The sequence below is a fragment of the Choloepus didactylus genome, chromosome 4 (genome assembly GCF_015220235.1).
Source record: "Choloepus didactylus isolate mChoDid1 chromosome 4, mChoDid1.pri, whole genome shotgun sequence".
NCBI lineage: Eukaryota > Metazoa > Chordata > Mammalia > Pilosa > Megalonychidae > Choloepus > Choloepus didactylus.
In genome coordinates this window covers 124,328,166-124,346,092 of record NC_051310.1, presented here as the reverse complement: position 1 = coordinate 124,346,092, position 17,927 = coordinate 124,328,166, and the positions used below count along the sequence as shown (strand labels likewise).

At 35.8% G+C, this 17,927-nt stretch overlaps 1 protein-coding gene across 5 annotated transcripts in view; it reads right to left on the bottom strand.

Annotated features, from left to right (window-relative positions):
• NEDD4 (NEDD4 E3 ubiquitin protein ligase) overlaps positions 1–17,927 on the bottom strand; it is a 194,979-nt gene that overhangs the window by 86,236 nt on the left and 90,816 nt on the right. For 2 of the 5 annotated variants that reach the window (XM_037833880.1, XM_037833881.1), the window contains exon 1: positions 8,111–9,670. The exons of the other annotated variants lie outside the window; for them this stretch is intronic. In XM_037833880.1, the coding sequence (XP_037689808.1) occupies positions 8,111–9,670 (1,560 nt within the window). Of the gene's footprint in view, positions 1–8,110; positions 9,671–17,927 lie in introns of those variants that run through there. 5 annotated transcript variants of the gene reach the window in all.

The window sequence follows — 17,927 nt, the reverse complement described above, 5'->3', positions numbered from 1 at the left end:
AAAAATATAAAGCTAGTCAAATGGTACTGTTTAAAAATCCTTAAAAGTCTTGGTGCTTCAATCTTCAATCTTCTTTTTCAGAAAACTTGATTTAAGCCTCTACCAGACACAAAGCTCTACGGTACCAGTTAGTGAAATATGTAGGCTATGAATCAGACGCCACTGTGGAAACTAATCCTTGAGTCACGATCATAATATTCCATTGGCATCCACCCCTGGGACAAGGTATTCATTTAAGAGTGCCACTCTTTCATGCAAAGGATGAAGCACCACTCATCATTACAGTCATCACTTAAATATCCTTGTTTGGTTATCTGTTTATACCAGACTGTCTGGTCACCCAGGGATCTACAGCCATCTCTATCCCATTCTAAAGAGTCCCTGGCTTCGTTCATTAATTTAATACATACTGAGTATTTATTGCGAGGTAGGTACTGTTCTAGGTACTGAGGATGACTAGTGAACAAGACAAAAAGTCCCCAATTTAGGGAATTACATTCTAGTAAATTAGACCAAAGACAACTTTACCCATTTGGTTAATCTCATCTTTAGAATTTCCTTCTCTGGAAATTTCCTTCTAGAATTTCCTTCTGGAGAATTTACATTCGTCTTCCTGCTTGCCTGCCTACCTACCTACCTATCTATCTCTATCTCTCCATCCTTAACTCTTGTGCTTTCTTTTTTCTCATTTCTTAAATGGAATGCTTTGTCTCTTATAGGGCTAAAAGGCATTCTCTTTGGTCCTAGCCAATTCTCCCTGAAATTAGGCTATGCCACGTGCAGCCAAAAGACCACAAAAACTCAGCTGCCAATAAGATTTATTAGGCTGCTGCAATGGAAGAAGTTTCTAAGATTTTCAAATATATATATAATTTATATATAAATGATTTCTAAACATTTTCTTTAAAAGGCTATCAAAAGGATGGCTCACAACTAACAGTTGATCATATGTGGTGTTTCAAATCATTACATAGGATAATTTAAGATTTAAACATTCTTAGTAGGTACGTTAGCTGGCACTGTTGAGGAAAGACTGAAAAAGTTCACAAAGAGGAAAACAGATGATGTTGCTTGAATAAGCCATAATAGTTAAGGAAACTGTAATATTCCCACTGTGTATTTTTCAAATCTCATGTTGAGTAGGGGAAAAAATTAATGTAGACAATTTAAAAATCAACATAAACCAGAATCACAGCCATAATTAACTCAAGAGATTTCTTTAAGTACAACCGCATGCCATGTAGACCAGTATTTTTAAGTTCTTAAAAGAAACTAAAATGTACTTTTGGAAAATTTAAAAGTCAGAATTCTTCAAGAGTCAAACTAAAGTACTTTTTTGATCAAGGTGGCAGATAGGCAATCTTGTCCTTGAATTTTTGTCAGCCCAATCAATCTTTCCTATATTGCAAACCAGCAGGTATTAGTCTAAATGCCTAAGTGGACTTAAAATTCTTTTTTGGCCCTAACTACAGGTATACTATAGACCTGCTTTACGTAAAAGTGGAAGAGTCCTCCATTGAACCAAGAATCAAGGTTTCTTATTTTTCCACAGTAAAAATTTCAGTTCTGCTGCATGTACACCTAGTTTCTACAGTATGGACATCTCTCTAATCAATTATTCATTATAGTGGCACTTCAGGGACTCATTGGATACTTCAACTATGAATGGTAATACTGTTCCCATAAAAGGATAGTCTTAAGCCTAGCTTCTTAAACATGGGCATAGCCCGAGAACTTGTTAGAAATACAGAAAACTCAGGCCCTGCCCCAGACCTACTAAACCAGAATCTGCAGTTTAACAATATCCCTGAGTGATTTACATGCACATGAAAGTTTGAAAAACACTGGTCTAACTGACATCTAACAAGCCATTCTCCAATTGCAATCCTGAATAAAAAAGCATTAGAAAGCAGCCTACCAACAAAAATTTGGGAAAAAAAGAAAAGAAAGGCAGTAATCCTGGTTAATATTATTTCAGGTATGTAATAAAATGTTTCACTGTCAGTTTTCGTAAAGGGGGCAAAAGACTAAAATTCTGTTTGAATGTTTCTGTACTTAATGAACAACTGAATTTAAAGACATTGCCCATTGGTAATATTTGCTTCTGTTAAAGTAAATCACAAAATGTTTCAGTATTATTGTTTTGTAATATATCTAAGTCAGGAGAAGGCCTGATTCTATTTCCCCACAGATATCCTTGAGCCTAATTAAAACTGTCATAAATTCATTTGTTCAAGGTGTCCTTTATTGTGACTAGCCCATAAATTGAGCTAAAAACTACACAGACATTCTATGTCCTTCAGATCTACTTCTCCAATTATATCAGTGTCTAAGCAATTTGGTTAAATCCTAGAGAAGATACAATTACTTTTCAACAACTGCCCCGATTTTGAAAGCCTCCCCTAAAACATCTCACTGAACTGGGGTAGCTCTGTTAACCTCTTATTCTGAAAGGCTTTCTTATATCTCCAAGTGTCTGCATTCACCTGACCAGTCTTCCAAACACACACGGACAAATAAAGAATACTGAACCAGACACTTGAGCAATACTTCAGATATTTCCCGGATATGTTGACAATATAATTGGTTCCCTTTCTCAGCACTCATTTACTCTTCCTGCTAACCACCCTCCTGACCTCAATACATTGCCTGGCCACACCCAGGGACTCTGCCAAGCCCCTTCTGCCTAAATGGAAGGTCCTGCCTTCTGTGCTGTCCTGTTCCCAAAATGTAGAGGAGGAGTGGGTAGAGAGGGTGACACCTCACAATAGCTAGGACTTGGTATTCTCCACATCCTAGAAGAAGCCAGTGACAGAGAGACACGGTTCCTATTCCCCAAGTAGTTTTCACAAATAGGTCTTAAACCTTGACTTGTTTTCTACATAGAGGCTTTGATTTTGTTTTTGTTTTGTGTTATTTTTGCTGGTAGGGATGGGGTTGAGAAAGTAAGACTAAGGCTCTTCAAAATGAGTTGTGAATATTCATAGGAGTATCAACTTTTCACAACTTCTGATTTTCTCTTTCCTTCATTTCATATCACTCAATCTCCATTTCAGTTTTCAATAGTTATATTCTCTTGTCCTATGGTTCTAAAGTGAAAGAACTGAGAGCTACAGCTCTACTTCCCTTTCCCCTTGGAGTACTCTCCTTGTATACCGGGACTTTGCTTATACATCATATGTCTACCTAATACCGTGTCTTCTATATAGCAAACATTAAATATATACCTTGCCTACCCTATCTCCAGCCAACTTTTTATGACCTTTAGCAGGCAGCCTCACGTGCTGCCACTGCTTCCTTACCTATTTTATTCTTTCTTCAACCTGGCTTTTCACCCCATTATTCTCCTGCGCCTACTACTGCTAAAGTCACCAATGGCCTCCTAACTGCCACATGCAATGGATACTTAAATTCTCTGTGGTACTGTATGCTGTGCTCCTTGAGCCCTTCTTTCCCTTGACCTCGAGGCCACCATGCTCTCCTGGTTGCTCTGCCTCTCTAGAGGCTCTTTCTTAGTCTCCTCTTTATCTCTTCTTCTGCCACCTCACCACCAAATTTGATGCTCCCCAGAATCCTGATTCATCCCTTTTCCCATCTCATTTTCATGCTTTCCCTAGATGAGTTCATCCATATCTGAGGCTTCAACTATACTCATAACTCCCAAATTACATTTCCAGCTCTCACTCCTCTCCTGAACCCTGATCCTGTATTTTCAACTTCCCTTCTTGACAGCAGCACTACCAGGTGAGCCTCACTGTACATAAACTCAACAATACATGATTTCTTCTTCATCCTCTCAATCAGACTCCTTCTCCTGAATTCCCATCTCAGTTTATGAATCACTGTTCATCTAGTCAACCAAGCTAAGAAAACATGGGTCATTTCTAATCCATGGTGCCACAAAAACTTATATGGTAAAAATACAAAAATGAGTACTTTATACACTTGAATAAAGAATTTTTGGGTCACTACTATCTATTAGTACCAAATATGCTACTTCGTCTTCAGCACGAGGTGGTAGGCATAATAGGTCTCCAACTTGCTCTAGTGCACCATCTCCTCCCACATCCCCAGGCTGCCTTTCCATGAGTCCCACTGATCTACTGATAGTGTGAGATGCTTTTACTCCTCTAGCCTTGTATGAACTGCTACTTCTGCCTAGAACAGTGATTCTCAGTTGGGGGCAATTTTGACCCCCAGGCAACATTTGGCAATGTCTGGAGACATGTTGGGTTGTTACAACTAAGGGGAGGGGAGTGCTATTAACATCCAGTAAATAGAGGCCAGGGATGCAGCTAAATATCCTACAATGCAGAGAACAACCCCTACAACAAACAATTATCTGGCACAAATGTCAATAGAGCCGAGGCTGAGAAACCCTGGTCTAGAATATTCTCTTTTTCTTTGCCTGCTAAACTCCACCTCATCTCTCAAGACTCAGCTCAAATGTCATTCTTTCTGCGAAGACTTCCTCTACCAACCAGGTTCTCTCCTCCAGACAAATACTGTCACATCTTTCTCATTTTCCCAAACACACCTCTATTTTAGCATATCACATATCATATTGAAAACTTTTTGTACCAGTTTCTCTCTGTCACTAGAATGGGAGCACTCCGAAGTAGAAACTGTATTTTAATTATTTTTTATATCCAGTGCTTTCAACAGTGCCTGGCAAATAGACATTCAAGTGTGTGTTGGATGAATGAGTTAAATAAGACACATCTACAAAGAAATATAAAGTATTTTTTAAGTAAGCTAAGTAAGCATGAATTGTTTGCTGAATGCTCCTGGAACCTTTCTGAAAAGTATTTTTAAAACCTCAGTTATAAGATAAGCATTTATATCTCACCAAATTTCTAAAACTGGTCATTAATACTGTTGCATCACAGTTGCGGAGTCAGTATTTATAATTACATTGTTTTTATTTTTTATTTTTTTTGGTTATTTTTCCTAAAACATGTTAATACGTAAAGAGTTTATTTTTTTTTCCTTTCTAAAAATAATTCTATCGTGGTAACATATGTACACCTTAAAACTTCCCATTTTGACCATCTCTAAGTATCCATTCATGTGCGGTACCACCATTGCCACCACCAAGGAAAGATTAGGTGCTATCCAAAATAAATTTAGCCAAACTTCTCTAAATATTCTGCTAAAGTTAATAAAAATCATAACTGGGAAAATAATGGAATACTAAGAAAAGTATACAGTTAAAACATTTATTTTAGGAGGAAAACTAAAGAAATTAACATTCATAATCTTGAGATTAGAGTTAAAGGTTTTTTAAATAATTGGGGCATAAGTTTTTAAAATTCTACTACAATAAGCTTATGCAATTTATCTACCTAAAATTAAGTATCAGATAATGAACAAAAACAAAAACTGTAAAACTGAAGTTTCTAATTAAAAACATGTATATAAATGGAGAATGGAAGACATGTACAAATTTGAGCAAATTTTTAAGGTATTTTAAATAACAGGGTAATAAAATCTCTGAGTATCCTAACACTGTAACAGGAGATTCAGAAAACAACAGATAGGGACAAAGTAAAATAATAGTAATCTAACTATTATACAGAGTTTAGGAATCTAAATAGCAATAATTTCTATAACTGGATAAAAAGTACCTTACCCTATCTCTTGATTGAGCTGACAAAGTATTACACACAATGTTAAAATACCACATATCTATTTTCAAATCAAAAGTCATTACACAGCCTTTACAAAAGTAATACTGTATTTCAAAAAGTACATGTAATAGCTATGTGCCAGTTCTTATGTTCTTTGGTATGCCTGAAGTAAACATTATCATGCAGATTACAAAGTTCCATCTTCATTCTAATTGGTAAACAGAACAGAGTCTATGTCCCAGATACAGGTAAAAGTTCTCTCTGAATTTTAAAAATTAGCCATTAATGAGCTGTTGATTATAGACAGCCAGAAACTCAATACTATGCTGCTAGAGACTAGTAGCTAAATACTTAAGAAAAGAATCCGTAGACCTCTTTAATGCTTTAGAAACCAGGGTCTCTGACCAAAGCAGTGATTTAATTTCATGGCTGCTCAGTACAGATAGCTGACATTACTAAATGCTACTCTAATATCAACTTGTTAAATGTGAACCCAGACTCAGCATATCAGAATACTAACCCAGACTAACTGGAGTCATGGGAAATATTTTGGGAGCTGTTTATTTATAAATGAGTTACAATCTACCACTATAATTAGATTAATATATAATTATTGATAAACACAGGATTATTTCCAAAACCCCATTGTTGTTGCCACTGCTTTGTTTAGAAAAAGCAACATTAATATTTTCTTCTTAAAATAAGCTCTTGATTTACCACTTCAATAACTATGGTATAAATTGAATCTGTCACTAATATTGTTTACAATACGTTTATAAAGAGAAATTGTTTAACCATTAAATTGAGGAACAATTTAAAGTTCTCCAGCAAACTGCACACTTCTAAACTATTTTATAATTCAACACACTACCAAAAAATAGAATTTGCACAAAGCTAGGCATTTGGTTTTAACAAAAGGCATTTAAGTTAGCTTACCTAGGTTTATGTAAAACCAATAAAACTGTACATTTTTAGCTCTGCAAAAAGCATTTAATTCACACTTCATTAAAAAAATGCCCTTTTTCAAAAGTATCAACAACAAACTATTGCCACAAAACCAACTATTTTAAGTATATTTCTACAAATATTTCCGTTAACTTTTTCTTTCAGATTATTTCATTAAATGTAAAATAAACTTACAAGTAACGTGTAATCCAATTAGCAAACTATTAATGTTTCTTCATAATATCACTTCGTTGCTTTTTTTTAGGGGGAGGGGAAGCAGATGAATGGCTTATAATCTCCTAAAAGCTGATTTTTAAAAAGTTTTCTAAATTGAATTAATAATTCTAAAACATAAATCAGAATTTGAAATCTTAATTTTTTCATCACAGTAGTTCCTTGTATCAACAACTGGGCATTGAATAACAATTGTTATATTTACTAGATTTCAAAACAGAGAAAACAAACCAGCAATTACCTAATATTTTATTACCTAAAGCTGCTTGACCAGAAGTTTGTTTTTTAAACTTTATTACAGATATTGAACAGATAAGTTAATTTTTTTACAACCCATTATGTACTATCATTTAGAATTGGTTAAGTTTGATCATTTTTACAATTTCCTAGAATCTGGCAAGAACTTCCAAACACAGAAATTTTAAAAATCTATGTAAGCTCAAAACACTTTAAATACTTTGGAAAGGCAGAAATTTTATAAAGAACTGTTTTGGTTAAGAGTTGTTAAATTACTAATATAATAAAGCAAATGCCAAAACAAAAAAATTATTCAGGTTACTAAAATATTATGGAAAATGCCTACCAGCTGAAACCAAATTCAAAAATATAAAATTTAGAATTCAATTTTGTGAAAGATTGAGTTACATTTTAGAAGGCAGTCTAACTGGTGGCTAAAGAAAAATAGGGTGGAAACAAAATTCCTGTGGTTAAGGGTATATACAAATGCAAATGCCATTTATTTTTCTTCTGTTTTAAACATGCAGCATAGTAGTTTTTATCAATGATCTAATAAATACATGTATTTTAAACAAATATTTCCTCTATATTCATTTATAACAAGTTCTTCACGTTTTATATGGGCTTTTTATTGTTTACTGTTATAAATAAGCATTTTATATTTTACTTTATTTCACATTATTAAGGAAGGTAAGAAAACTAAATGATCATTTTCTGAAGTAGGGATAAAATATGGAGTTAGATATTAGAATATTATGCTGCTTGAAGGAAAATATATCAAGCTAAGATATTATGAAATAAATTTATAGCTTGTTTTCAATGGCTTAAATCACTTAGGAAAGTTTTTTTAATACATATTTTTACAGCGGTAAAATAACAAATACAGTGGAAAACTATTGGGAGTTCTACAGATTTACAAATATAAAGTTCTTGATTATACAATACTTGCTAACTAAGCACCAGGAAAATACATAAAGCTACTAGGTAATAATAATTTTTGACCAAATATTTCATTAAGCTATTCCAGGATAAATTAATATTTACCAAGACTAAAAGAAGCTTACCTTATGAGAATGCTTCAAAGAATTAGATAGTTCATTTGTGATATCTCTGTTGCTCTCTCTTGATAAATTAGTAGCTTTACCTTCATTTCCAGATGCAAACTTTATGAGTAATTGAGATGGTCCCCCCTTAGAACAATTGTGCTTAAGGCTGGATAAACAGGAAACATTTGGATAACTTCCTCCCAATGAAACACTTCTTTGTAAAATAGCATGGTTTTTATTTATCTGTGAATTTGGTCTTTCCAACTGTTCATTGATATTGATTTGATAGTCTACATTTTGGGAAAATGGTAAACATGCAGATGTCCTATGTATGAGCTTAATATACTCTGAATTGGAATTAAGCTTAATTTCTGACATCTCAGCTTTACAATCACCGTTTGCTGTTTCACAGTCTAATGTAGTTGCTTTCTGTTGGGTGAAATGGACTGAAACACAAGAATATCCTTCAGGTGACGTTTCACAGACAGTCTGATTTGGACTAATATTTGAAATAACAATTTTCTTTTGTAGTGAGCCCTTCACATGAAGTGGCCTTATGTCTCTTACTTCTCCAGAAGTACAAATTGTTTTAGATAACCGAAGTCCATTGACAGCTGTTGAAAGAAATCCCTTAGCATTAGTGCCATCTTCGTTATGTGCAATTTCACTAGGAGAAATCATAAACTGGTGAGAAGTTTGATAGGATCCTTTGCTTGGAAGAGTATCTGTATTTGTTGGAGACATTGGCGGGGTGTTTGAAGGACTCCTAGGAAAAATGACTAAAGACGAACAACGTTTTAGTGTATTTTTTGAGTTCCTGCTCCCTGGCAATTTCATAAACTCTATTCCATGCTCCAAGTCATCCTGGACAAAGGGAACAGTATTTGTACTTCTTGAAAATATTTCACACGGAGTAGTATTCCTATTTGGCACACTTCTATTGGAGGTACTGTTGGAAGATATATTTCCACAAAAAAAAGGATCATCACTTGATGGAAAAGTACAACCACTGCTGTCACTGATGACACTGCTAGTGTATGAACCTCCACTAGTGATACTTGTAGACGACCCATAATCACTACCATTGCTGCTACAAGATCTATTATCACTGGCTGAAAAATTACTGAGGCTACCACTACACACAGCAGAACTGCTTAAAAGATTACCTTCATTCATAGCTTTCAGTTCATTATCAACCACAGGACTGCTGTAAACACCTTCCTGCAAGACACAAGTAAATGAAGCATCATCCCCATCAGTTAACACATTGCTATACTGAAGATATCCACTGTACCTTGTTGGCTGTAGTGAAATCTGTAGACAGCTGCTCTTTTTATTAACATTTTCAGATGAAGGAGCAGATGATCGTTCCTGAGACTTAACGTTTTCCTTTATTAAAGGAGCTAGCGCAGTCTGTCTGGGAGCCAGCTTCATTTGAACAACTTGAGATGTTGAAATCCGCGTTGGTCTTTTGAAGCACATGTGAACACTGCTATCCAAATCATCTCCGGAAGTTTCTGACAAAGGATAAGTATTGCTTCTTCTGGCTGCAAAGTGCAATCGTAAGCTTTGCGCCATTTGTTCTCATTTCCAAACATGTTAGGGGCTGAAAGTCATAACAAAGATCTCTGTCCGTAGACAGGCTAGAAGCAGCTGCACTGCATCGAAAGAAAAAATCATTTGCTCTTAAGTAGTTGCTTTTATCCTAAGTAAAACATTAGAGACCAAGTATCATAGAAAGAAAAAGACAGCCCATTCCTGAGACTGACATTTCCAAAATGTCTCTAACTGCTTGGAGTCAAAAATGCCTTCACTTACAAAGCACTTGATTTCCAGCGACCTTTAAGCTGAGCTCAGCTGCAGTATACTGACTCAAACACTGCCAACCTTGTTTCAATTATACCTTCTCCAATTTGCATGAATGAGTAACACAAGAACAACAATCTTCTAGCATTTCAAGTTGAAACAGTATTTTTTCACTCCCGTCCTACTAAATGAACATTTAACTATTTGAATCACTGTGCCTATACTTTCTTCAGCAGCATTCAATCACAATATTTTTTTACCCATGGGTATAGAATTACAGGAAGTTGGTAGGAATGAAACCCCATGTAATTGAGTATCAAATCAAGGATTGAATTTCCAAATAGTAGCCATACTAGGAATCTAGTCAAGTTAGTTAATGTAGAAAGGAACATGTACTATTAATTTTTAAAAACAAGTAAGCTCGAACAGTTGCATAAATTTGGAAATACTAAATCTTTGGGGTGAATTAAAATTTTGTATTAATTAAAAAGACAAATATTTTAACTTCCAAAATATTAGTTATAAAAACAGAAAGTTTAAGGATAGAACTACAAAATTAGCATAGTAATACTTTCGCAAAAATTGAGCATAGGTCTGAGGAAAAAAAGTTTAAGAGAAGCTGTCACCAAGCATTTTCTCCTGTAATTTTAAGGCCTTTTTCAGCCAAGGAGTACAGTCTTTAAATGATGCCATTTATGTTTTGACTATTAAAACTCTGCCAAGAAAAAGGCTAAGCAAACATTCCATTAAAAATATATGCAGATTAGACAGAAAAACTATACCCAATACAGTTTGAACACATAGGCTATTTTATTCCACTGTCTCTGCAATTCATTCACTCAAGAGAGTGTTGTGGTGAGTAAAGAAGTCTAAAAAGGATTTAACACATCAAATAAACATCTCTCAATGCCAATTCTGTTCTGAACAACTCTTAAGAGCTCTTTGCTGGCCCCTACTGGTGCTTTGAAACCATTTAGCTGTTTGATATCTATAATACAGAAATACAAACGATGCTGCATATTTCTTTATATAAACAAAGTACATATTTGTTTACATTTTTTAGTATAAGCACTGCCTTAGAGGTGGAATTACTTACTACTGCCGATAAAGCTCCCACAGCAGAGAACAGGAGACTGTTTGTTCTTTTAGAGGTTGTGATTTTGTATATGTATTTTTTTTTCTGCTTTGTATTTATTTAACCTTTACTTTATTTTCAGTTTACTGGGTAATAAAAGTTTAATATTTTAATTTCTCTCCCAAATGTCATACACCAAGGCTGGTATTCGATTTGAAAGAAACAAATTTATTTTTAAATAATGCCCTAGGGTATATTTAAACCCGTTACCTGAATTTTATAGTTGGCACTCCAGTAATAAATATATACTGGCTCATTCATAGGAAAGTAAAGAGTAAAATAGTTCAGTTGTTTACACCACATGGTACTACACCCATGTTGTATTTTTTTAAGTAAGTTTTTTTTCCTAAGCAAAAGTAAATATATAAAAACATATACTTGCATTTCGTTTTTTTTTTTTTAAACTGTGTAAGATAGATCTAACTCCTCTCAATCACAATTTTCTAAACAGTTTTTTTTAATCAAGACACGGCAAGCTAGAAATGTGGGAATTAACTATTATATTTCTGACTCAAGAGATAGCACTGTTTTTGAGAATTATACAATAATTATAAACCTAATGTTTATGTTATTTGGTTTCATGTAACCTATCTCCTTTAATTTTACAAACTTCAGTAAATATTCCCTTATCATCCTTTCTCTTTATAGAAGGAAGAGTCCTAATCTTTTTACTTTGCCTTCACATGACTTCAGCTTTCCTTTATGCATTAAGATAGAGGTCTCATAACTCAAATAATGGATTACTTCTAATAGCCTGTTCAGTGCCATCTAACTGCTCATGTCTGTGGCCTAAAACTTACAGTTAATAAGCAAAACTCCTCTGACTGTTAATAGAAAACAAATAACACCAGTATTTGGCTGGATGAATGTTTTCTCTCTGATAAACTTTACAATAAACATTAGTTTCAAGACTCTTAAATAGATTTTAAGCTTCTAGCGTTCAAGAACCATAACTAAACATTTCTTCTGATCCTTCTGAGCTCATGCTGGGCACAAAGTTCGCATTAAATAATGTCAGGTTGGAAGTTGGATGGACTTACGGTCACTGCAGGCACGGTGACTGCCTGACGCTTCCTTTCAGCGTGTTTGTGTGTAAGGATGTATGAAATTGATCCTGCTATTTCTAAAGAAATATCAAAAAGCACTGCAGCTTGACAAGAAGGAAAAGAAAGATTTTTGAAAAGTTTGAAGATAAGGCTTCAGCAGAGGAAAGGTAATGTAGGAAAAACATGCAGCTCCCAGAATTCAAGCCTGAGTTTAAATCCTAGGGAGGCTGAACAGTTTGCACTGCTGGCTGAGGTATGGGATTACACTGGATCTGTTATACTATTATAGCAGTTGCATGTAGAACCTGGGGAACCTGGGGTAAAATGTAGCCTTTTAGCCCAGAAAATGCCAAAAGAAGAGCATCAACCCTAACCTCAAGTGGGGAAGAACCCAAGAGTGGTGGCAGCCCTCATCTGAGAGAAATCCACACAAGTCCTACGGAATTTCATTTTGAGTGAAATAGATACAGGCATACCTCAGAGACATTGCAGGTTCAGCTCCAGACTACCACAATAAAAAGAATATCGCAATAAAGCAAGTCACACAAATGTTTTGGTTTCTCAGTGCATTTAAGTTATGTTTACACTATACTGTAGTCTTAAGTGTGAAATAGTATTATGTCTAAAAAAATAATGTACATATGTTAATTAAAATGTGACACAGAGACATGAAGTGAGAATATGATGTTGGAAAAACGGCACCAACAGATTTGCTCAACACAGGTTTGCCACAAACCTTCAATTTGTAAAAAATATACTATCTGCTAAGTGCAATAAAATGAGGTATGTCTGTAATGCCTTAGGATTAGATGGAATCTCACAACCCACATTCTGAATGAGTTTGGTTATTGATTATCTACACAGAAAACAATGTGATTTGTCCACATGGTATGGGTAGGCTGTGAATAACTACCCATTGACTAGACTTCTGAAGGCCAAAGATCATTAATCCAGAGTAGCACAGCATCTCCACCCAGGCTCTACTAAGGCTTCAGGGGCTGGATGTGCAGATGTATCTTAGGGGACAGAGAGGCAATAACTTTTTTTTTTTTTTTTTTTGGTGATTGTTCACATATCATACAATTATCCGAAGATCCAAAGTATACAATCAATTGCCCCGGTACCATCACACAGCTGTGCATCCATCACAATTAATGTTTTTTTCAATTTTTAGAACATTTTCATTGCTCCACAAAAGAAATAAAGGCAAAAAAAGGAAACTCAAATCCTCCCATATCCCTAACTACCCCCCCTCCCTTGTTGACTCATAGTATTGGTATAGTACATTTGTTTCTGTTGATGAAAGAATGTTAACATACTACTAACTGTAGTATATAGTTTGCAATACGTATATTTTCCCCCTATATGCCCCTCTATTATTAACTTCTAGTTATAATGTCATACATTTGTTCAGGTTCATGAAAGAGATTGCTAACATTTGTACAGTTAATCACTGACATTGCACACCACAAGATTCACTGTTTTATACATTCCCATCTTTTAACCTCCAACTTTCCTTCTGGTGACATACTTGATTCTGAGCTTCCCCTTTGCAACCTATTCATGCACCATTCAGCACTGTTATTCTCACAACACGCTACCATCAACCTCTGTTCATTTCCAAACATTTAAGTTCAACCTAGTTGAACATTCTGCTCATAATAAGCCACCACTCCCCATTTTTTAGCCTCGTTCTATATCCTGGTAACTTATATTTCATGTCTATGAGTTTACATATTATAATTAATTCATATCAGTGAGACCCTGCAATATTTCCTTATACGTCTGACTTTTTTCACTCTATATATGGTGCCCTCAAGGTTTCTTCATCAACCCATTTTTTTAAAGATGGTTTTGTTTACACGCCATACATTCCATCCTAAATAAACAATCGATGGTTCCCTCTATAGTCACATATTTATGTATTCACCACCCTCACCACTGTCTATATAAGGACATCTCCATTTCTTCCACAAGGCAGGAGGAAGAGTCAAAGAAGGTAGAGACAAAAGAAAAAGAAAAAAAAAATAGAGAAAAAAAAACCATGACAGCTAGGAAGCAACAAAAGGAAAGATAACATTAAACTAAAGTAGAATAAAGAGGCAGACAACATTACCAATGCCAAGAGTCCCATCCCCCTCCCTTATGCCCCCTTTTACATGTTTTTAGCCTTGGTATATTGCCTTTGTTACATTAAAGGAAGCACAATACAATGTTTCTGTTAATTATAGTCTCTAGTTTACATTGATTGTATTTTTCCCCCAATACCTGCCTATTTTTAACACCTTGCAAGGTTCACATTCATTTGTTCTCCCTCATGAAAAAAACACACTTGTACATTTTATCACAATTGTTGAATACTCTAGGTTTCACTGAGTTATACAGTCCCAGTCTTTGTCTTTCCTCTTTCCTTCTGGTGTCCCACATGCTCCTAATCTTCCTCTTTCAACCATATTCATAGTTATCTTTGTTCAGTGTACTTTCATTACTGTGCTACTATCTCCCAAAATTGTTTTCCAAACCTCTCACTCCTGTCTTTTCCTATCTGTCTGTGGTGTTCCCTTTAGTATTTCCTGTAGAGCAGGAATCTTGTTCACAAACTCTGTCATTATCTGTTTGTCAGAGAATATTGTGAACTCTCACTCATATTTGAAGGACAGTTTTGCCAGATATAGGATTCTTCGTTGGCAGTTTTTCTCTTTCAGTATCTTAAATATATCACACCACTTCCTTCTTGCCTCCATGGTTTCTGCTGAGAAATCTGCACATAGTCTTAACAAGCTTCCTTTGTATGTGATGGATCGCTTTTCTCTTTCAGGATTCTCTCTGTCTTTGATGTTTGATAATCTGATTATTAAGTGTCCTGGTGTAGGCCAGTTCAGATCTATTCTGTTTGGGGTACATTGCGCTTCTTGGATCTGTAATTTTATGTCTTTCATAAGAGATGGGAAATTTTCATTGATTATTTCCTCTATTATTGCTTCTTCCCCTTTTCCCTTCTCTTCTCCTTCTGGAACACCCATGACACGTATATTCATGCATTTTATGTGTCATTCAATTCCCTGAGACATTGCTCATATTTTCCCATTCTTCTCTCTATCTGTTCTTTTGTGTGTAGGCTTTCAGGCATCTTGTTCTCCAGTTCCTGAGTATTTTCTTCTGCCTCTTGAGATCTGCTGTTGTATGTCTCCATTGTGTCTTTTGTCTCTTGTTTGTTGTCTTCATTTCCATAGATTCTGCCAGTTGTTTTTTCAAACTTTTGATTTCTACCTTATGTATGCCCAGTGTTTTCTTAATAGCTTTTATCTCTTTTGCCATATCTTCCCTAAACTTTTGAATTGATTTAGCATTAATTGTTTCAATTCCTGTATCTTGGTTGAAGTGTAAGTTTGTTCCTTTGACTGGTTGTAGGTTTTAGTTTTCTGTTGTCTAGGCATCTGGTTTTCTTGGTTACCCCAATCAGGTTTTCCCAGACCAGAACAGGCTCAGGTCCCAGAAGGAAGAAATATTCAGTATCCAGTTTCCCTGAGGGTATGTCTTAGAGGACTGACACACCCTGTAAGGTCTCAAGCTGCTGTGCTTTACTGCCCAGCAGGTGGCAGCTGTCAGCCTGTCACTCCCGACTGGTGTAAGGAGGTGTGGCCATGGCGGTTGTCCCCCAGGCTCTGGGGTCTGGTTCTGAATGGAAGGCAGGTAGTAGATCTTGGCACCACCTCTTTCTTTTTAGGAAAGGTACACCCTCTAGGGAGTTTTCATTTGCATATAAATATGTTCTTTGTCTCTCTGACTCTGCTATCTCCACCCTTATCTGGGTCAGAGTGCTGCAAGCTGAAAATGGCTGAGGCTTTCTTCACTGAGCTGCTCAGGTTGAAAGAGAGAAAAAGGGACAGAAAGTCCCCTTTCAGGATCAGTCCATGGCCCCCAATTTCACCTGTCAGCCAGAGATAGCACCTGGTCCTCTGGGCTCCCCCTCCTGAGACAGAGAAGTCCCCTGGCTCTTCAAGGTGAGTCGTCACTAAAAGCCTCTGTCTACTTGTTGGGGATTTGCAGCTTGCATTGATCAGTCCATGTTTGCCAATCAAAACCCCAGTTGGAGCTGGACTGAGGTATATTCGCTTGTTCAGAGAGTGCTGCTCTCTATCACAGCGAGGCTTTGCCAATCAGGCTACTGTGGGAGGGGGGCTCCCAGCTCAGATTCGCAGTTTCTACTCACAGATTCCATGCTGCAATCTCAGGCATTCCTCCCAATCCAGGTTGGTGCACAACGTGTGGACGGTCACACTTGTCCCCCAGCAGTTATTCCAGATCATTTACTAGTTTGTTCCTGGTTGTTTATTAGTTGCTCCGGGGGGACTAACTAACTTCCACTCCTCTCCATGCCACCATCTTCTTCTGTCCCAAGGCAATAACTTTCGTATTGGTGGGTAGAATTTTCTTAAAGGCACATCATTCTAAAATGTTCCATCACTAACACTACCACCACCAATCTTACATCACCACCGAACACCACCACTACAGTTAAAAATCAACCCTCAGGACTCAAGTTGACTGAAAAAATGGGAACATAAGGCTACTCTTTCTTAAAAGCAAATATCAAATATATTGCAAAAGTGTTCCAGATTACAAAAAAATATTTCTGTTTAAAATTATACCTGTGTTCTTCTCCCTCATTTCCAAAGAGAATTTTCTAGGTAAAGAATATGTTCTTAATTAAGTTGTGAATGCTACAGGAGAAAGAAAGAATGACGTGTACAATAGCATAGATCATTCATTGCTATAGTGTCAAGTCTGTTACTCTACCAATAGCTATAGTTTCTATAATATCTCAGGTATCTGGACACTTCGGTTACTTGCTAGGACTAGCAACAAATCAGAAGACTAGAATGACACATATGATCCTGTTCTGGTGATCTCTTGCCCCCCCCCCCCCCTTTGCTGGAAAAAAGAGTTTCTTGAGAAAAGCACTATATTCTAATGCATAGCAAAGCATCTAACACAGTAAATACACTAAATGGTATACTTAAGTCAACACAAAAATATGGTATCAGAGAGCCATAAATGCAGAAGCCCAAGAATGTTAAATAACACTTTATATTCATATCATGAAGAATAATTTTCTGAATGTTTTCATAGTTGTCTAATTTTATTCTCACAATAAACTTTTAAGACAGTGAGGGCAAATATTGTTAACCTCATTTTTAAAACAAAAGAAAATATTTTCAGAGGGATTAAATGATTTGTCCAGGGTTACAAGCTAATGTATCACAGCAGAGGCAGAACTACAATAACTCTTCTGACACCTTGGTGTAGGGATTTATAATACCCTGATTAATGCATTTTTTTGGTGTTGCTTTTAGTAAAAGTTTGTTTATTTTTATGTATCACACATCGATCTAGAAACATCCAACTGTTACTATCAAAGGCAAAGTTTTTTTCTTACAACTCATCATGACATCCCATATAGTACTGTGCACATAGTAAATGCTCAAGGAATGTTAATACACTGACCAGTGTGGGACAAACATCAATTTCGGCAATGAAAGAGTCACACCATATTAAAGTGACTGTCAGAAAGGACTAGAGAGCTAACCAGGGTGGAAAGGACAAACATGAGTTGTCCCTCTTTGTCAATAACATGCAAATAACTCAAGTAAAATAGATCACCAACAAAACACCCAAGAATCAGGGAGAAATTTATGTAAGTATCAGTAACCAACAGGAAAAATAACTTACAATTACCATGACCCAACAATTCAACTCCAAAATATGGACTTAAAGATGCTCTTGTACATGTTCATAAGGAGACACAGCAAGAACATTTATTGAGTGACAATAGCAAAAAATTGGA